The 22,674-nt window shown below is 38.6% G+C and overlaps 1 protein-coding gene across 2 annotated transcripts in view; it reads left to right on the top strand.

Moving 5' to 3' along the window:
- The window catches only part of ARFGEF3 (ARFGEF family member 3), a 75,475-nt gene extending 69,436 nt beyond the window's left edge, over positions 1 to 6,039 (top strand). For both annotated transcript variants that reach the window (XM_026666168.2, XM_087970986.1), the window contains exon 34: positions 710 to 6,039. In XM_026666168.2, the coding sequence (XP_026521953.1) occupies positions 710 to 901 (192 nt within the window). In that variant the 3' untranslated portion in view covers positions 902 to 6,039. The remainder of the gene's footprint in view (positions 1 to 709) is intronic.
- The last annotated feature ends 16,635 nt before the right edge of the window (positions 6,040 to 22,674 follow it).

The following is a 22,674-nucleotide window of genomic DNA, read 5'->3' as shown; positions in this document are numbered from 1 at the left end:
AATCTCACCACTGCCAGAACCATACCAGTAGTCCATACAGCTCCAGAAGCAGAGGTGACACAGCGACTCAATGAGGCATGCTCATCACTGCTTATGCTGCTGCATTGTAGACCCGTTGAATCTTCAAGGTAAATTCCATGCAGAGCACATTGCAATAGTTATTTCCTTTTAGTTTTTCCATTTCTGGCATGTTTGTTAAGTCAGCATTTTTATGTATTTTTGGCATGGATCAACTAGATAGTACTAGATAGTATGGCATTCAGCTTTGTTCGGGTGTTTTCCCACGTCATTGTAGTTGTGCTTTTAAAGTTGTAGCAACGTTTCGGCAGAATCTCATCTGCCATCATCAGGTTTCTGTATAGTGTTCATCTGTGATAGTACTATCACAGATAGTACAGATTCATCTAGATAGTACTATCTAGTACTAGATAGTACTAGAAGATAGAAAAGAGATTTCTAAGTGTCCCTTCTCTAAACAGATTATTCTCCTTTCTTGGGTAGTTTACACTGATAGCCCAATTACTCAACCCTGGGAAAACAATTTTCACACCGAACTAACATGTCCTTAACTTAATACTAATACTGCATTTCTTCTAAAGGTGTCCTTCCTATTTTCCCTGTTGTTCTATGTTCTTCCATTTGTCTTTTGCATTGTTCTAATTTATATATTTAATTGTTCCCTTCCCCCCTTCTCTTTGCATTGTTTTAGGCATGGACCAACATGGTTCTGACAGTTCTTAATCAGATTCAATCCCTACCAGACCAGATCTTCATCGCTCTACAACCAGTGGTATTTCCCTGCATCAGTCAATTGACTTGCCATGTGACTGATATCCGGGTTCGTCAGGCTCTGAGAGAATGGCTAGGAAGAGTGGGCAGGGTTTATGACATCATTGTGTAGACGACTTTAGCTGCCTTATCAAAGAGAGACTGAAATCTAAGATACTTTGAGGAACAGAAATAAAGTGCATTTGTTGAAAACTTGTCTATTTAAAAAAAATGGTAGAAGGATGTATATCTGCCCATTTGCTAGTCAGTAATAACTAGCAAGCTGTATCCCATGCTGCTAAATCTTAAGAGCACAGTGTAGTCCTACTCATGACACCAGAGAATGTAATATAGCAGAGTATGACAGAAAGAGTCTTTGTATTAAATTTGAAATAGGTATCTAGAAGGCTGATATTCCGACAGGCTGACAGGCTCAGAGTGTTTGATACTGCATATTTTTTAAAGAACAGGAAGGTAGCAAAGAAGATTGTGGAGCAAGGAAAACAGCGTGGAATGGACACAGCTATGTAATAGGTTTTGTCCAGATTGACCATTGAGAATGTAACGATGGCTGAGAAGTCTGTAGTACAGATTTCTGTTATGTCTTAAATGAGGCATCTGATCCTTAAGCCATCTAAATTTAAAACCATAGCTGTACCAATAAACAGGAGAGCCCATTTATTCTAACCTTTATAAAACACTGACAGCGAAAACTAGGCCTCCAGACTTAGGAAGTGACAATATTTCAATGTGATTGTAACAGGTTTTCAGAGAGAAGTACTTACCATCTTGGAAGTACTGCAGGCACCATGCATTATTTTATATTGCTATAAGGTGTCTGTCTAAAAATTGGTATAATTGTCCAACGCTCATTTGAGAAATGAGTTTAAGTGATTTTTCTCGTTTTGATGCAAACCCAAGACCAAAAATATATTTTCTCTGTTATGTAAATTGCAAACACTACTTGGGTTTCCTGGTTCTATATCTTTGCTCATTCCCTTCACTGGGTGTTAAGAAATGCTGTGAAATGTGTCCCAGGTTTTCTGTTTTCAGGCTTTCCATTTTATATTGCCTGGCTTCTCTGTCAGGACAAAAGAATCTAAAAATTAGGCACATGACTAGAATATGTAGAGTTATCAAATTTTTGCCCTTATAACAAATCTGTAAAATAGATCATTCTCAGAGATATTTAGTGACCTTTGTAGTTTTATGGCCAAGCAGAAATATCATTCACTCATCATTCTTTTCTTAAGTCAAACTGGGTGACATCCATAGCTGAAAATAAAGAAGTGTAAGAAATGTTACATTGATTATGGGACAGATTGAGCCACCACATCTATTTATTTACTACCTTTATATAATGCTTTCTCTCTCTGTTTTCTTGCAGAGAATAGAGCATAACTTTAAACATTAGTGTATAATTTAATAGTCTAGTCACAACTGAGAAAAGGATACACAAGAAAGGGAAAACACACACGTTTATATAATGTGATCATTATATAAAAGGCAGTTCTTGTAGAAGAAAAAAAGGAGAAAAATCAGTGTCTCATTTGTGGGAAGCTGAAGTTATGGAGGTAGCTGGCTGGTATAGCTGTGAATGGAAAGGAAGAGCAGCCAGTTAGATGTTAATCCCAGTAAGGGAACTTGGGAAAGGCAGCTGTCACCTCATCTTGCCTTCATAATAGCATTTGCACCCTGACAACTTCTCACACTGAAATTGGCCACAATTGTCTTAAGTCAGGATCTCCAAACATATAGAAGGCTCAAAGAACATGACCGTGTTTTCTGTCCCTATATTTGACCAATAGCAGATTGACTAGAACTCCCCAGCCACCCACCCAATTTCTCTGTAATGATCATACAGAAATACAAACTCCAAAATCCCCACGAGAATTTGCTCTGATGGGAAGCTATAGTATATGAGGTAAGGTTGGTTGGAAAAATGCAAATGAAGCACTAATATCCTCTGATGGTTTCTTAGCCAATTCAAAATCAACCCTTTCGTACACTTCAACACAAGTATGGATTGTACATGTGAAATCACTTCTTATTGCAGAAAATTTTTCCACCAGCTATTTTTCCTTAAAGCTGTGACCAATTCTTAAGGATCCTATTCTGGTTGGAATGCAAGAGTGAAGGAAGATGAGTTGTAAATATTGGAAAGTTGTAGATCAAGATACAGTGGATGCCCATGAGTTCAGGGGCAGATGGCATGGAAGGCATGAGATTTTATCACTGAGAAAACCAATGACCCACAAGGTCTGCAGAGATAGTGATTAAGTTTCTTTAGATCCAAAAGCATGTGGCATGAGATCAGTCTGGTCTGGAGCTGATGCCAGAGGAATTCAGGACACTAGTGTGAAAGTGCCTACTAGGCAGCTGGTGAATAATGAATCCCAGCTATGCCAATAAAGAAGAGCTCACCTTTGAACTACTGCTAAAACTGAACAATTGGTGGCCATGTTTCACTACTCCAAAAATGGTACATAGTATGTGAGCCCACACACTTTCCTCATGTCTTACATCAGGGGTGTCAAGTTTGTTTTCATTCACGGCCACATCAGGGTTGTGTTTGACCTCAGGGTGGCTGGGGTGGGCGTGGCCAGCTTGATGTCACTCATGTCAGGGGCGCCTGTGGTGGCCCAAGCACTCTGCCAGTGAAAAGGGGTTCCTGGGCTCCATTTCCAGGTGGCCTCCTGCAACCCTTTGCTAGCGAAAACAGAGCTCACCTGGCCATCCCAAGCTCCGTTTTACCTGGCAGAGGCGCCATGAGCTGGTCCTTCATTGTTTTCAGGGACGCCCCACGGGCTTTGAGTTTGTTACCCCTGTCTTACATGAATATGATTAAACACTGCATCTGCCTTTTCTCTCTTCATTAAGTCATTGTTGGAATATGCCCAAATGACAGCTTGTATCAGCAAGTGTTAGAGGCACCAGCAAAGTATTCTGTGTGCCATGTTGAGATAAAGTTGGGATCAAATTTATGAGCAATGCAGCATTGCCTGTTGTGCTAGCCTTCATTTTCAACCATAGTCATCGAGCTGATTGAGTGGAAGAGCCTTAATCAGCCTCATATAGGATGCCTTGCAGCTTGCTTGAACAGTAAACAGTCCTGTTTCCTTTGCTTCCCTGCTTTCTCATTCAGTTAACAGAAGACTTTGAATGTATAAGTTGTGTCAGTTGCTGCTGAACTCTAGTGATTGTCTATTATGAATTATGGAATTCTTTGTCAGTGCTATGCCCTGAGATGATCGTTTGATTCTTCTATTTGTTTGTTCTTTAAGATTTAAATACTGCTGTGTTTCTATGGTTCTTTGTGAAGAAGAAATTGTTTTAGGGGAACATTTGCCCTTAGTTTACCTACATTGTTTGTTAGTGAGATCTTATATGCATACTCTAGCTTGTACTTTGAAGCATCTGTCGAACGTGGTAACGAGCAGAGAAACCGAATCATCATACTCAAGAATTTTTCATCTGTTCTCCTGAATGCTGAAAAAAAAATGTTTGGATTTCAAGTGTTGCTTTTCAGTTCTGTGCTGTTAGGTATAGGTTACTTGTTCATTGTGTGCGTGGAATAACGAAGTGCTAACGTATACAAAAAGCGACATAACAAAGTGTAACAAACTTGTAGGGCCACTATTACAAAGCAGGCAACAATGAATTATTATTTATTTCAAAGAAGGGAAGTATTACACATTCCTGCCATTACCAAGAATGACCATTGATTGTAAACCATTTCAGTTGCTGCTATCACCACAAGGGCAAGTGGTAGATAGACAACAGTTCCTGCGGAAGATCATCATAATATTTGTTTATTTATTTATTCAGGGTGACTGAAAGTATTATGTAACTAGTTGGCTGAAAGCTCAGCCAAACTTAAAGAAAAACATTCACTGGGAAGAAAAAGGAGAAAGTGCCTCATTCTGAGGATAGGTCGATAATCTCAAGGGAGGAAACTAGAGAATTATTTTGATATTTAATTGAAAATCACTGGGTGGAAGGACAAGTTTTATTTTTCATGGTTTCCAACTTCTATAGACTTTTTATGGAAACACATGTCATAAAACTGGGAGGTACATTTGCCTGAGGTGCTTTTGGCCTCGCAAGCGAGCCATGGGTGCACATTTGTGGATGGAGACATTAGACTTCATATGTGTGCCAATCTATCTGCCCTTTCCATTTTCTGAATGACCAAACTCTTGTGAGCCCAGAGCTCATGTTTGCATTTTGATCCTGCAAGGCCCTCCTGGGTCAGGGAATTGCACTTCTCCAGTAGTGACTGCAAAATCAGCCAGTCATACACTCAGTAACTTGGTCTCCACATGTCTCTGAATGAAGAATAGGCAGGGGAAAGGACATTCTTCAGGGCAGAAACTTGTCCCCTATTTCACTATGCAAAGTGTGGGTCATGATTATGGGATCTTAAGATGGAATTTGCACATTCAAGGAATCAGAGGGCAGTCACAGAATGTAGTTGCTCTGGATCAATTTTATTTGTATGTGTCCATAGTGCAAAAGCAATTTATAGTGGACCCTGATTTCCATATTCTAAATATTCCCCTCCTAACAGCTGCCCATGATTTGGAGGCACAAGTAGGAAAAACAAACGCTGACAGCAGTGACAGAAAGTGTAGGAGTTAGAAATTTCACACAGTGCTGTTTATGTATATGCTTTGTCTTAACTAACCAGGTCCTGCAATTATTACTTTCCCCAGACAGATTCTATGCCAAACAAGTGAAATGCAACCCCCAAAGGAGCATCTTCTCTCTTATACCAAAGATCCAATTTGTAAAAAAAATAAAAGTAAAATCGCAGTGCTTGCCACAATTGGCTTGTATCACTAGTAGACACGAAAAGACAGGAATCCAAAGTATTTTGAAGGGGACAAAGACATCCTTTCCAGCCAAGGTTCAATGGGTCCTCACAGTTTGTTGTCTTTGGATTTGTTTTATGCTGGCCGATGAAAACCTATAAGGAATATCTGTTGACAAAATGTCTGGATCCTGCCATAGCTTTCCTTGTGCTCTTAAAAATACCTCCCCTAAGCCCTCTTCTTCTTTTGGTATATATGGGGAGGGGAGAGGGAGGGACATATCTGAACCATTTCTCTCGTGTGTTATGTTTAAGAACAGTTTGTTGTAAGCCACTTTGCAAAATGTATTTTGTGTATATTTTGTTCGGAGGGAATTCTTAAAGGAGGATATTTTAAAACGAATCATAATTATTTGTGTTGCTTGTGTTATACAATAAAGAAACTACAAAAAAGTAAAGCAAGTGTGGAGCTTTTATTTATTTAAATACAATAAATAATTTTATTTGGGAAATTCAGTAGTACAGAACAAAAGTGCTACTGAACACAATAATTAGTTGTGTCCCCTTAATCTTGGAATAATTATCTTTTTTGTCCTGTTAACACAAGTGACTGGAATACCCACAGTTGTCATTCTGAAAATATAATCATGCCAAATCTAAAGGTTAACAGAAAATTTTTGGCAAGTAATTTTTCTGTTATTTTCCTTAATCCATCTTTAAAGACTGTGTGAACATTTCAAGCGTACGTGCACCAATGGCACTAATGAGCTATTTTATTTTCAATTATGAGCCTGTCTGAGAGACTCCATATGTGAACATAGCCCTCTTAATCCATTTAGAGCCTTAGACTTTCCACTATTGCAATAATTGAACTGGTAAGAAATGTTTCAGGGAAGAACTGGGCTGAAGAATATTTTCATCCCTGTTCCTTCTGGTACTTGGCTGTGAATTCTCAGAAGATCCGACTTGGGACAGAACAAAAGGATGTTCTTGCTCTGCCTGCAGGTGGCAAGTCCTCAGAGACATTGTTGCCCACTCAGAGAGGCACTGGCAGCTATTTTGCCAGTCCTTCTTTAGCCATCAGGTGTTGTTGCACAGCAGACAATTGAACTTTACTTTCTCTGTTTGGCCTTGCAGTGCTACAGTGCTATGCGTTGACCACGCCTAGAAAATGTCGCTATAGGGCAACCTTTTTCCTATTGTCTGCATTGCTCTGGTGACTTTAGTTGAACTTATTATGAAGTGACTTTGTGATCACTGGAAAATAAGCCTGACAGTCCTGCCCCAAAAAGAAATTACAATAAAATTTCCATTATACCTATTAGGGTTTATCAGATGATTTCTAGTGTGATGAGCTGAACCTATTGATTATGAGTAATGAAAACTCATCTAGTCAATTCCCGTGATTGAACTGCAGTGGGGTTATCTTGAAATGGCTGCATGGTGGTTCTGTCGTGCATTAGAGGCTGGGACTAGAGAGGAAGGGTTTAAATCGTCTCCCCTTTATTGCTATGATCCTATTATAGTGATTGATATTTGCCTTTTGATCATTGTTCTTTGCTGCGGTAAAAGAATTCCAGGCACTCTGACAAAACTAATGGCTGAGGCCTGGAAGTATAGAATATGCTGTTCAAACAACACTTAACTATAGACCCCAATTCATCAAAGTCATTCAGATGCTGTCTACTTGCCCAGAGGAGATGTCATGAGTATGTTCTACAACCCACCCTAGTCCTTTGTAGCTTGACCCATAAGCTATTCTTTTCCATTCATTTTGGAATTATAAAGAAAATTAAGTGGGTAGACGTGGAAACTTCTAGACACAGATTTTGAGTTTATTATGAGGGGGAGGTAAACAAGAGAATATAATACTGCTGACTTTTCATAATAAATAATTGAATTATCACATAGAACCTATCTGCTTTGCCTAGTTCCTTTAACAATATTATATGAATAATAAGTGTTAATAGAAGAGAATATTGGTAGCCTTGGGGAGTCCTTGGTCCAAATCCTTTTTGTAAATCCAAAATAGAAATCTAAGATGCTCTTCGATCTATTATTTGTATGCCCTTTTTAACTATTAACTTTGAAGGGGAGGTAGACAGCGTAAAAATTTAATAAAAAAATAAAATTAAAAACTCAGCTGATTTCTACTGTAAATTTAATGTTTCATCTTGTCCAATATTCTTCCTGTAGCCGCTCATCTTTAAGTCAATATTTAAGTCAAATTTATTTTTGTCCAATAAAATTTGTTTCTCTTCCATAGCATCATCGTAATTTTATCAATAATGGTAGAAATATTTGAAAGTAATTTCTGAATTATTTGTTCACAAATAATTATTTCTTCACAAATAATACATCTATTGCTTTATTTGTATCTGATGTTTTTTAAAGCCCCACTATCATGTTGTTTAAATCCATCTACATTAAATCCATCTGAACCTGTAGTCCATGTATAACTTTCTTTTTTAAAAACTTCAATCATCCTTGTGATGTTAATTCTAAAAAAACTATTTTTTTCATAAGCCCTTCAACTTGTACTGAAATCTTATTTTGACTGAAAAAAATTTACCCAGTGAAAGTCATAACATTTGCCACTCTGGAGGTTGTCAATATTTAAAAAGGAATAAAAAAAATCAATTCCAAAGTGATTAAGAAATGGAAATTGGCAGAACTTTGAGTCCAAAGAGGCTGCATTAAGCCTATGGGTTTAGATGGAATTTTTTCTCAACTCCCAGTTGCTACGCTTCCTAGCCAGCCACAAAAGCATTAGTTCCTGTGGTTTACTCAAAGCTGTCTGTAGTGTGTGTGACCAATCTCAACATCTCTGCTTGTCTCCAGAGAGATTTCACTGGCCCGGATCCTGCATCCAGCCACAAATTTCATGTCCCTGTTTTTCAAAAACATCTTCAATTTGTCATGATTCCCTAGCATATTATTACATTGTATTACAACTTTTTGTTAAGAATAAATGTAGAATCCAAAGTGAAAGAGGTAATTTTAAATTTCATTTAAAAACAATATAAAAGGCATGTTCACAAGGTTCTTGTGAAGCATGTGTGTGTTTGTGTGTGAGAGAGAGGGAGGGAGGAAGAGGGAGAGAGGGAAGGGAGAGAGAAGGAGAGAGAGATGAAAGAGTTAGTGTTAGGGGTTTTGGGTCATTTAGACCAAAAGTGAGTCAGAGTTCATAAATCATACCACAACTTTGTTTAATCCCTATTCATTTACTGAACCACAGTTAGCTAATTTAGATTCATAATGTGATAAGCCATAAACCATAATTTACAATGTACAGTAGCTTGGTGCATGCAGTGCACTAAATGAAAGCCAAACCAGTTACCTTATATGATAGAATGAACCAGTCTGGATATGAAATTTTATTTATCCCTTTGTAGCCTGGGATAAAAAGCAAATCATTTCTTAAAAAATAAATAGAATGCAGAAGTGGGCCCAAGTCAAATTACAATCATGGTATTAGTGGAGGCGAGTAACACATAAACCTCTTTGTCCCCACCACAATGCTGCTCTTGATATAAGTTAAGAGCTTTCCTTATTAGGGTCCTTTCCACTCAGGCCTGTAGCGGGGGACCAAATGTTAATATCCATTCTCTGAGCTAGCTGTTGTGCTTTTCATACACTGCATTTAAGGCTAAAATGTAAATAACCTTACTCTGCAGTGGTGGGATTCAAAAAAATTTTTTACTACTGGTTCTGTAGGCATGGCTTAGTGTACGTGGCAGGGGAAGGATACTGTGAAATTTCCAGTCAGGGGTGGCATTTGCCGGTTCTCTGAACTACTCAAAATTTCCACTACCAGTTCTCCAGTCAGAACTTGCTGAATACCACCTCTGCTCTGCATAAAGTATTACTGTATAACAACATCCTCCACTTGGCAGCTTTCTGAGGCTCCCTAGGTATTGTTAGGCAGTCCAGCCTTTGACCATATTTCCTGGGAAATTTGGAGGTTCTGACTCACTACATCTGCAAGACTTCTGTTTTGAGGCTCTATAGGCAGAATATGACTATGTTTCTTGTTCTATTATTATTTGTAAGCCACCAGGACTATGACACAGAGTTGGGTGCTATAGAGCTCTTTTAAATAAATAAATAAGATGTGGGGTTGTAGATGCTGGGAGGGAGGGCTTACCTGCTGTGCTCCTTTTTGTATTTTATTTCCCCCTGTCACAAAGTGTGTTACTATCAATTCTGGTAAATCATTTGCCTTACCAAACAACTCGAGAAGGCTGCAAGATGACACAACATTTTACTTTCAGCTGGCAGATTTCCTAATCAATGGCTGACCTTCCTTACATTTTATTTTACAGCTGCTTCATTTATTTTTCAGGACCCTACGTAATTGCGATAATCTAGTCTGCTGCCTTAATGTTACAAAATCGATACCCAGTTGTCTCCTCTAAAAGTCCAAAGCTACTCGCGATGGTGCTATTCTCCTCCCAGAAATGTCTCAGTGCCCTCTCAGAGCCATAGTTTGTGAAGCAGAAGATCTCGTCTCAGGTTTCCTATCCAGCAGGAACAAAGAACATTTGTGCTTTCTTCATTTGCTGGCTTCAGGTCAGATTTTTGTGATGGAAATAGCACTCATTAAATATGTAATGGTTCAAATTCCCCCCTTTTTGTAAAAAAAATAAAATCCTCAAGGTTATGTCTCCTTCAACAGGATCAGTGAGCTTATGAAATAAGAAGTTGCTAGGGGTGGGTGAAAAGTGGGGGGAACAGGAGTGAAAATACAATGTGCTGTATTATTTGATAAAATAAGAAAATCTCCTACTATTTCAGCTCAATACAAGAATAGAATAGAACAGAACAGGACAGGACAGAACAGAACAGAACAGAACAGAACAGAATAGAATAGAATAGAATAGAATAGAATAGAATAGAATAGAATAATAGAGTTGGAAGAAACCTTGGAGTACAACCTCCTGTTTAGACAGGAAACCCTACACCACTTCAGACAAATGGTTATCCAACATCTTTTTAAAAACTTCCAGTGTTGGAGCAATACAGCAAGACTTTCTTTATACATTGTCTTTTAATGAGACATATCTAATGATTATCACAACAAGGCCCCTGATCCTTAGCCCCCATTATGGAAAAATGGTCTCCTGCTCTGTTTGTTTTCTTGTTTTCCTTTCACTTCATGACTATGAACTAAGCAGGAGAGGGCCCTGCTACCCCTTCCATGCATCCCACCTGAATCATTCCTGGCTGGGGTGGATATAGTAGCAAGGAACTATGGGACTTTTTCCCTTGCAGGAAGAAGAAAAGCTCAGGACTTAACCGATCGGAAATGGCTCCATCCTATATTATTTCAGTTATTTGTAGTATTAATTGACAGCTTCCTAACCGTCACACAAGTCCAACATTGTGGGAGTCCATGCAAAAGACTCCATATATTTATTTATTTTATTTTATTTATTTGATTTGTCAATTGTTTACAAGATAATAAGTACAAGTGTATACATAGTTGTGAATATATGAAATGGGTACATATAAGAAAAATAATAGAATAAGAGAAACAATAGGACAGGGACGGTAGGCACGTTGGTGCGCTTATGACGCCCCTACAGACCTCTTAGGAAAGGGGTGAGGTCAATAGTAGACAGTCTAAGGTTAAAGTTTTTGGGGTTTGGGAAGAGACTACAGAGTCGGGTAGAGTATTCCAGACATTGACCACTCTATTGCTGAAGTCGTATTTCCTGCAATCAAGTTTGGTGCGGTTTACTTTGAGTTTGTATCTGTTGTGTGCTCTTGTGTTGTTATGGATAAAGCTGAAGTATTCATTGACAGGTAGGACATTGCAATGTATGATTTTATATACCATGCTTAAGTCTGACCGAAGACGGCGTAATTCAAGGTTTTCTAGTTTTAGAATTTCGAGTCTGGTGGCATAAGGTATTCTACAACGAGTAGAAGAGTGGAGAACTCTCAATTGTGTTAATATCACATACGTAATAAGGATTCCAGACTGATGAACTGTATTCAGTATTGGTCTAGCAAATGTTTTGTATGCTCTGGTTAGTAGTGAGATATTACCAGAGAAAAAGCAACGTAGGATTAGGTTAACAACTCTTAATGCCTTTTTGGCTATGTAGTTGCAGTGGGCTCTAGCACTTAGATCATTAGAGGTGAGTATTCCCAGGTCCTTTACAGAGCTTGGGTCATCAACAAGATCTTGACTATTCAGCTTGTATTTTATTTTCTGATTTTTTTTACCAATATGTAAGACAGAGCATTTATTTGTTGAGATTTGAAGTTGCCATATGTTAGACCATTCAGATACATAGTCTAGGTCTTTTTGTAGGGTAGTAGTATTGTCTGTGGTATTGAACAGCTTTACATCATCAGCGAAGAGAACGCAATTGCTCTTGATATGATCACAAAGGTCGTTTATGTAGATTATGAAGAGAGTTGGTCCTAGAACACTGCCTTGGGGAACACCACTATTGACAGGTACTGGATTTGATAGGGCGTTCCCGATTTTGACCATTTGTTGTCTGTTTGACAGGAATGCTTCTATCCAGTTATTCATTTATTATTTATTATAGAATAACTATCCAGTTATTCATTTATTATCCAGTTATTTGTCTAGCCTGCTACATCCACATCTACATATCAGTCTAATTTTGGTTTAAGGTGCATGGCTAATTACTCCCAAAGGATTAGCTAGCTTTCTTTGTATCTTCAGTCTGCATTTAAGGCCAGCTAACCAAGATTTTCTATGGAAATTAAAGTGGTGCTTTCTATCTTCCTCTGACAAAAGTCTTTTGTCGTAGAACACCACAACACTGCATGGTTTTCACTACATAACACATTGTCCTACAGAAAGGACTCAATTACAACATAAATGATGCTAATCAGAGTTCTTAGCAGCCTTAGAAACAGTGGTGGTATTCTACCGGTTTGGCCTGGTTCAGCTGCTGGGCCCTCCCACCTGCCCCGCCTCTATACTGACCTTTATTTCCTGCTTTTCAACCTCAGCTGCTTCGTGCAGCACAGCCGATTGCCATGAGTCAGCTGTTTTACACACAGGGCTTGCAGCAGAAGGTGAGTTGCACGCAAAGCGCACGCTCACACCGAACCAGTAGGAAAACTTTTTGAAACCCACCACTGCTTAGAAACATCTTTATAGGGCTTGCCACAGAGACCCCAAAAAAGGCAGACGATCCTATAACAGATCAGAAGAACACAGAATCAGAACCAACTCAAAGCAGAGAACAAAGCAGCCCTCAAAAACCCACAGAAGGATCAAACCATAATTATCCTACCAGAAGAAAAAAGGCTGAATAATAGTTATCATGGACAGATCACAATACATACTAAAAGACAAAGAATTACTAAAAGCCCAAGACGCCTACATCTCAGTAAACAACAACATTTTCAAAGGCATACAATTCACAAGGGAACAAGAAAGTAACCACATACTGCTCTTCCTAGATATCATTAGTAAAGGAACTGGCAGCAAATTATAACATCTTTTGAAAAGCCGCCCACAATAACTTGAATACTCTACTACCAAAGTAACAACTCAATTTCCCCACAAGAGGAGCTGTGGAAGAACATTATTCAGACGAGCAATCACAATCCCCTTTGGACTCCACCCCCATATAATTTCCACAGTGATGATGGCTCATTAGTGGCACTGGCTACAGTGAGTCACTTCTCCTTCTCCAGCCAAAACCATCACATTGTGCAACTTGCAGACCCGGCTGCCAGCTTGCTCCATGGGGAGATCTCTTCCATGGCATGTTGGTAGGACACATAAGTGGCTGACATCATATTTATGCCCTCCAAATCTCTCAAGCATGTATGCAGTAGAGGAGCTTCTCTATAAAGGAGAAAGGGAAAGTGTTTTGTGTTTTTAATGAGTGGGCCTTGACCCGGGTTTTATTATTTCTTACAAAATTTATAAAAACTTCCATACATATGTTCTGTCACTTTGATTTCTATCCTCCTGTCTGAAGGAAACCTTCTTGACTTCTCACTAAGGTCAGGCTGCCTGGACTAGTATGGGAATTGAAGTCTACATATTTGAACGGTATCCAAACAAAAAATGTTGACATATGTATATATTTCTATATTTATATTTCATATGTTTCAACCATCCATCTTCCTCAGAAAGAGGCTCTGTATGTATGTAAATAACATAATGTAAGTGTTCTTCTCATATACAATTCAGCTCTTTTGGGAGATTGTTCACAGCAGTGCATTAATGTGTTCCATCTAAAATGACTTCATAGTTTGTTTTAGATAAGGGATAAGATGACTGAAAAAAACAATGATTCTTATCTTTCATAGACTAGCCACAACATAGATAATCAGAAGATGAAGTTATGAATAACCACCCAAAAACAAAAGAGAACTACAGTGGAATTAATGTAATAATATTTTTTTAAATAATAAAATTACATAGCTTGCAAACTAAGGCTTTGCCATTTCCAGGCTGGAGTCAAAAATACAAATGGTCTAACTAAACAGTGTTTCTCAACCGTGTATTTATTTATCTCGTTGCCCTCTTCCAGTCTTGCCTCTTGTGCCCCCCACCATCCAAGTCCTATTACCAGTTGTAGACAAGGGACAATGACTATTATGTTTTTAACAACCTACAATACAGTATTTGTAATATATTTTGCTAGGCTGTGCCCCCCACATTACATGCTTTTCACCTGTAGCCCCCTTGAAATATCCTAAGTCTCCCAGAAGACCATATGGCCCTAAGTTAAGAACTTATGATCTAAACCAGGGTTATCAAACTTGATTTCATTGAGGGTTGCATTAGTGTTGTGTTTGATCTCAGGGGGGCCTGGGTGAGCATGGCCGGCTTGACCTCACTCATGTCGGGGGACCTGTGGCGGCCCAAGCGTTCTGCCAGCGAAAACAGGCTACCGAGCTCCATTTTGTGGCTGCAATGATGTCCTGCAACCCTCTGCCAGTGAAAATGGAGCTCAGGAGGGCCACAAGCCAGATCTGGCCCACAGGCCTTGCATTTGACACCTCTGATCTAAACCATTCGTTCCTTTGCCAAAAAATTCAATAGAGTTGCCAGGAATCGTAATAATCAGAGGTAAAGAACACTCTTTTTGTGCTCTTATAAGAGATAGTGAAAAAAACATTTTGTTTCTAAATCTAAAATATTATGGGGCTTTGTAAAAACAGGTCACATCTTCACATCTGGATGTTGTAGTTAGGTAGTTCAAGCCCCACGACAGGCTGAATTGCAATCCTAGTTGGGAATTAGCCCCATTTGAATTCAGAACTATTTAGTCTAAATATATATCTGACATAATTGAATGGTGAGCATTTGTGATACCCAACTGTGGGATACTCATGAGTGTGGTTTAAAAAGGTTGTATAAAAAAAGTGCCATAACACTTTTCTTGACAAAGTGCACTGTTGTGAACTGCCCCCCTCCCCCCGAAGTGATAATATCCATCCCTCTGTTTTCTGCATCATGCCAATTTTTTCCACCTTTGATTTTGCTAAATTAAACCAGCAGATACAATTTCCAGGAGCCTGACAACAAATGCCCTCTTCAATAATGCATATCTCAATTCAAAAAACTTTCCCTTGGATGTAGAGACCACATGCTTATTGTCCCTCGTTGATCTTAGAAAGAAAATGATGTTCCAGTAGTTTGAGCAAGGGGCCAGCAGCCACAAGGCGACGAGTCTCAAGCCAGCGGGCATCATACTGTACTCATCCCACCCTTTGTCCTTTCTCAGATTTGACACAAAATAGTTTGCAAGGTTATTCTACAGTCCCTTTGCTTTGATCACAAATTTGCACTGGGGGGGTTCAGGCATTGTGTTTCAATTGTAACTTTGATTTGTTTTCTCACCTCTTCTATTTTTTTTCTACCCGAAATCACCCTACCGTGTCTCTGGATAGGCAAGAGATAGCACCCGTGGGACCCCGAAAAACCATATTTTTCCTGCCATCTAGCAGTCATCAGGGTTTGTGCCAGAATTGGTATGCTATGCCTAATGAATCTCATTAAGGAGAAAACAATAGAGTAGCTGGATGTAGCTAGCTTTGCACAACACAATTGCTTAAAACGTAATTTGTTGCTTATGGTTTGCTGTTCTGCAAACCTAGCAAAAATGTTGTAAGCTTGGTTCGGTTAATAAATAGCTAGGATGCAATACAAGTATTGTTAGGCAACGTCTTTTAGCTGGCAGGAGACATCTGTCAGAAAGTACACTTGTTTCTTTCTTCCATTTGCCTTTCATCAGCAATGTGTTTTTAAATTTTTAATCAAAGCAGTTTAAAGGGCCAAGTTTCTTTAAAAAGTGGCTTTAAAAAGTTGTTGCATAAATTAGCAAAAGCACAGGGTTCTCTTCAAATCGATTTAGCCATTATATACCCAGCCAGATATATCATTGAGCATCCTTTAAAAGTTTGAGAGTGCTTGCAAAATGCAGTCAAGTTCAGAATCATAGAATATTATTCTGAGATAAGAAGATATAAATCAGCTCATGAAATAGATCTACCCCAGTTATCACTCAGCCGTCTCCATCCATGTACTACTAAAACTCTAGTATCTGTAATCTTTAACTGGGCAAAATAGTGTTATCCCAGGGCAACAATTTTTTAAACAAGGGATATCAAATGGACTAACTTACAGAATGTGTCCAAAATCCAGGATACATAACTCCCATGGAATTGAAATTTGGCAAATTTGTGGTTGCTACAATACTATCACTGGCTTGTCCCACTCTAGCCTTCTGAAGACCAAGTAGATTGGTTCCACCCATTGGCTGCTGGAGGGCAGTCAGCTGTGGTCAAGCCGGCAAGAAGTTGTTCCTGCTCCCACTACTTTATTGTCCTTGGTTCTTCTGTTTCTTGTTTAAGTAAGGAGATTTCTCTGAATTCAGGATCATGGGTTGTCTGCTACAGTGGTGGTATGCTACTGGTTCGGCCCGAACTCCCATGATCAGCTGAGAGGAGGAAGAAGAGAAAAACGCAGGATTGGCCCTACCATCCACCCCTGCGTTTTTCTCTTCTTTATCCTCTCAGCTAATTGGCGCTACAGGCCTCAGCTGGTGTGTGGAAAGCTGCATGCGCACATTAGTCACAGAACCGGTAGTGAAACAGGTAGGATTCCACTGCTGGTCTAGTCTGGGGGTGGAATTCTACCAGTTCGGACTGGTTCGGGCGAACCGGATGTTAAAGTTACATCTGGTTCGCCAAACTGGTATTTCAACCGACTGGCTGGCCCTGCCCACTCTGCCACTTCCCTCCCAGGAGTCTCCATGCGGCCCATTTTTGATGGAGGTAAGGGCATGGTCCGTGTGGGGGCTCTGGGAGGGGGGAAAATGAGCCTTCCAGAAGTCCAGAAATGGGCCTGTTTCCAGCTTCCAGTGGACCTCCAGACCACAGGGGAGGCCATTTTCGCCCCCCCTCCAGAGGCCCAGGGGAAGGCCTCCAGACCTTTGGGAGGGTGAAAACGGCTTCACTCAGGGTCTGGAGGCTCACCGGAAGCCAGAAACAGGAAGTTCCGGTAGACCATGGGCACCATGGCCATGCCCACTGAGCAACCGGGCAGCAAACTGGTTGCTGGAATTTTTGAATTCCACCCCTGGTCTAGTCGCAATAGAAAGCCTATATAAAGTTATAATTTATTGCCACTCAAGTGACTATGTGGAAGCCTTCTCTGTGGGGTGAGCAAAGGAATGGTAAACAGTAACATGAAAGAGGAAGGAAGCAAAGACTTACTAAGAATGGCCTTATTAGAAGAGGCCAGTCACAAAATGCTCCAGGAGGCAGCAAGACTAAGCCCATCTGTTTACATTTAGAAACTGAGTAGGGCTAAGCTTACTTAGTGCTAATGGCCAGCTGGATGCAATATGGGAAGCTTACTGGCCTAGAAGGGAGAAGAATGGCCTCCTTCTGCCCAGCAATTGATGGTTAAGCTCTTCAGGAGGTTAATATCCATTGATAGCCTAATTAGATCTACCAGTTTGGAGTTTGAAAAATTCATACGATCCCTAGCTGGCAAAAAAAAAAAGGCTGTCCAAATCTTTGCAGACCAGTCCTGAAAGCCTTATGCCTGATCTCTCAAGAGGCCATCTGATCTTGTTTTTTTAAAATATACAAATTATTTAGTTATACATCTCAGATAATGTCTTTAAGAAGTCTTTAAGAGGGAAAAGGAAATCACTGTCGAAACAAAACAAAACACTGTTCTATAGTTTTGAAACAAAACCCACAGGTCTTCTTCTCACCCCATTGCTGTTCCAATCTAGTTGTAAAAATTCTTCACAGGAGTGCAATTAGAGAACATATTTGCAAAAGGAAAACATGAAAAATATGTTCACAGTGTTGGGACATTTTTCTTTTATGTTTAAAGATTGAATAGGCAGCAGTGAATACAGTAGTAATGTTATTGTATAAAAGCTGACTTCTCCAATTAAAAACAATAGAGAGATAGTATTGCATACCAGAATCCATGCATAACTATGTAAAGGAAGGTATATCTTATGTACAGAAAAACATGTATCTAGATGAAATGCCCACTTAAAACATTTGCAGCAAATATGTGCAATTACAGAGTTACTTTATGATTACAAAAACTTTTATTTTTTTCTATTATACCTTTTTTTTCTAATAAAGTCCCAAATCATAAGCACAATTTTTTTTTCTGTTTCATGCCAAAAGTTAATAAGGGGTTACCAGCCCAGATATTATTGTTTCGTTAATTGATTTAGCCATCTCTGCTTATTCCATTGTTTTAATCTTTTCCACAATTACAACAGCCATCTTGATAAAGTCCTACTGATGGTTCTAGTGATATGGATTCCAATATGTCTATATAAAAGAAATGTTTTTTTAAAAAAAGTTGGACATGATTAAAGTATTTGATAAATCATATAGGAAATTCTGCTGTGAGGAAAATTCATATGAATATGAATATCCTTTACTATTCTATTTCACAATAGAAAGGATAGCATGTCTGGATAAAACAGAAATCATAGCTGTATAAAACAGGGTTCATATTGAGGTCATATAAGGATAAGGTTACATTCTGTTTTGTGAATTATTGCCATTAAAAACACCTAAAAGCTTTACTAACATAATTCATGTATAATAAAGGCCCAGAGGGAGACTTGTACACATAGTGAAACCATAGTAAAATAATTAGAAACAGACCTAAAGAGATTAGACCAATGGCAGGAATTAACCAAATGTATTCAACCCGGGAACAAAAAGCAAACTAGTGCATTTGGGACAAATTACAGGAAACATATCTGCAATTGGATAAAGTGCTTGGAAGTCAGCACTTATTTATGCTGACAAAAGGATCATGTGATATTAGCAGTTTGTGACTATTGATCATTTCTGAAATTGTTATCATCATCAGCCGTCATCAACCAGGTGTAGAGTTTACCTACATGATTGAATGTTTGGCTCTATGTGTTAAATATATTCATATCCCATAAAATCTTCATCTACATTGACTAACACAGCCATATTTCTTTTTCCACACCAGCATGGTTGGGGCTTGTCCCAGAGGCCCACTGGGTTGACATATCCTGGACCTGCCTTATGCTACTTTGTAGTTACAGGTAGTCCTAGACTTACAACCATTCACTGAGTGACTGTTGACTATTCAAAGTTACAACAGCACTGAAAATAGTGATTTATGACCGTTTTGCACACTTGCAACCATTGAAGCATCCCCACAGGCATGTGATCAAAGTTCGGACACTTGGCAACTGGCTTGTACTTATTATGGTTGTAGTGTCAAGGATCAGGTGATCACTTTTTGTGATCTTCTAACAAGTAAAGTCAATGGGGAAGCCAGATTCACTTAACAACTGTGTTATTAGTTTTTTTTTTTTTTTAAACAAGTTTTATTGGTTTTCAAAACACACAAGTCATCATTATCCATTACATGTTTAAACCTTTTTCCATTATAAATTTAACAAATCAGATAAACTATAATTCTGTTTTAAACCATTTCCATATAAACATACAAAAAACCTCTTATCCAATTTCCCTTTATTTCTCTTCACTCTTATTCAATTTTATTATTATTATTTCATCTACTTCTTTCTGACTTAGTTACCATTATTCTCATTCTATATTTCTACAAGGTTTTATTAATTTTCCCCCAAAAAAAACAACATAATCACACAACACACAAAACATAAAAAATATCTTTTTGGAAAGTAACTTGGACCCAGGTATCTCTCTTTTCATGGACTTCAATTATATTCAGGCTCATCTTACATATCATTACTTATTTTATTTACCATTCTAAGTCTTCTATATTAACTTCTCCACATATTTCACTCTTCTTGATTCTATCTTAATTAATCATCTTAATTTGAGTCATTATATTTATATCTTTTGTCCATTCTCTATTATACCTTTGTCTCATTCCTTTTAAAAAGAAAGAAATTTCTCCTGAAATCACTAATCAGAGTATGATGCCTTTCTATCTCCCCACTAAATTAATCAAATTAATCTTTAAACTACCCAATCCGATTTTGCTTGGTACATTCTAACTGAATAATACATCTAAAACAATTAAATACATAGTTAAGCAATAGATTTAAATATTAAAAACAAAATACTATAATGAAAGTTTTATAATAACATCAATACCATAATCTTAATAAACTCTTTAATTAAAGTTTAATATTCTAAATCTCCCCTCATATTATATTTTCAAACCAATCATTATTAACATTCCAACATTTTAATCTCTTATCAACTCTCAAGCCATTTAAATTTTCTATTTCTGATACAATACTACAATATCATCTTATGTACCTTGCAAAATCTCTTTGAAGAAATTATACTTATCCTTTATCCCTAAAAAAAATTTCTTTTTTTCTCATTTAATTTCAAAACTTTGTAGCTTTTCTCCACCTTTTCCCTTTCTTTCTTCCCCAACAAACCTTTCTAGCCCCCCTTCTTCTAGCCTCTGCCTTACTGGCTTCCCTTCTCTGTCGTATTCCTCTTCCCTTTTGTTTACCATCCTTATATTGATTTTGCACCTTGTTTTTCCCTTTCTTAAATGTTTTTTTAAATCTTAAGTCCTTTATTTCTCTTCTTTTTCCTCTTCCTTCCCTCTTGGTCGAGTTCTGAGATTTATTAAAGATGGCTTCCTCTCTTTGTTCTTCTTCTGCTGTCTTCATCTGTTGCAATGTTTGTTGATAATTAATAAGCGCCATTTCTAAAAAAAAGAAGGCTTCTTTCAAACCAGCTTTACCATTTTGTTTTGCTTGCTCATAATCTTTTCTCAGTTCCTCGATAGAAGAAGCCATTATAAATCTTTTCTTTTCTTTTCTCTTACAACAGCCAGAATATTCCAAAGGAAAAATAAGACAATCCCAAAGTTCTCAGTCAGTCCAAACCAAGACAGAGTTCCCACTCGCTCCTCTTGGGGTAGTATCAATTAAAGAAAAAGAAAGTCCAAATCTGTTTCTTAAAATCTTATTGCAATATATTTTAGTCTTTCAATCCTTAAGGCATCTCCTCCAACAAGGTCTTAGCATACAAATATATATTTTTTTTTAGTCCTCTCTTTTCCCACTCACCGCTTAGAGCCAGTTTCACCTAAAAAAAATAGGTTTCTTAATGTTCACTTTTTATTCCGTAAAAAAAGAGGGTAAGCTATCCTTTCAGCACCATTAAACTGCCGCTTTTTTCCTCTTCTCGAAGGTATCATTCAGAAAGTCATACTTTTCAGGAATTTTGTTAAATATGTCTTAGAGTCCTAGGAACCAAGAAAAACTTTCTCCTCTCAAGCACTTTCTCCACTTCCTCCTGCGCATTCTTACCCGGCTGCCAGCTTCTTTGTGGCGGCCATTATGGACCGCCGCTGCACCGTCCTGGGAAAAGGGGGTTCTGCCGGCCGGGAGGGGGTCTGCAACACCCCAAACCCTTCTCCGGATCCCCCTACCTTCAGCTGCCCCTGCAGGGGCAGCTAGCTCGTACCCGTCTGGGTCGGAGCCCCAAAAACGGCTAGCGCGGCAGGGATCGCGCAGCTTCACAAATCCCTGCCGCTCGCGAAGCCGACAAACCGGAAACCAACTGTGTTATTAGTTTTGGTGGTGCAGTGGTTAGAGTGCAGTACTGCAGGCTACTTCTGCTGACTGCCAGCTGACTGCAATTTGGCAGTTCAAATCTCACCAGGCTCAAGGTTGACTCGGCCTTCCATCCTTCCAAGGTGGGTAAAATGAAGACCCAGATTGTTGGGGGCAAGAGGCTGACTCTGTAAACTGCTTAGAGAGGGCTGTAAAGCACTGTAAAGCAGTATATAACTCTAAGTGCTATTGCTATTAACTTAACAACTGTAGTGATTTACTTAACAATTGTGGCAAGAAAAGTCGTAAAATGGGGCAAAAACTCATTTAACAATTCGCTTGCTTAACAAAAGAAAATTGTGATTGTAAGTTGAGGACTATCTATATTGCTCCCACTACTTAACTTACCTAGAACAGGTGATACTTGTAATATCACCTGTTGATAACAGGTGATAATTTGTAATTTCTTTTTGTAATTTCTCAGGTCTCCCAAGATGTGTATTCCTACTTCCTCTTTTTAAACGCATTATGTTGGCCATTTCTGGTCTTCATGGTTCAGGTTTAGTTATATGGTAGATATCATCTATACTGGTAGCCCTTGACCTGCAGCCATTTGTTTAGTGACTGTTCAAACTTACAATGGCACTGAAAAAAGTGATTTACAACTGGTCCTCACACTGACAACCAGGGTCATGTGATCAAAACTCCAGTCCTTGGCAACCAGCAAGTATTTATGGTGGTTGCAGCATCCTGGAGTGAAGTGGTCATCAATTTTCTCAGCTGGCTTCCAACAAGCAAAGTCAATGGGAGAAGCTGAACTCACTTCCTGACCATATGATTCACTTAACAACTATTATTGTAAAAGGTAAAGGTTAAAAAAAACAAAAAAGTTGTAAAATCGAGCATGACTCATGCCTTGCTTAGCAATGGAAAATTCTGTTCTCAATTGTGGCCGTAAGTTGAGGACTACTTTTACGATGTCATATATCTTTAACACTTAGCAATTTTACATTTGAATTCCTGGTATGGATACCAATG

The sequence above is a fragment of the Notechis scutatus genome, chromosome 1 (assembly GCF_049901735.1).
Source record: "Notechis scutatus isolate UNSWTSFEM ecotype Mainland chromosome 1, rNotScu1.2, whole genome shotgun sequence".
Classification (NCBI taxonomy): Eukaryota; Metazoa; Chordata; class Lepidosauria; order Squamata; family Elapidae; genus Notechis; species Notechis scutatus.
This window is presented reverse-complemented; position numbering and strand designations above follow the sequence as displayed.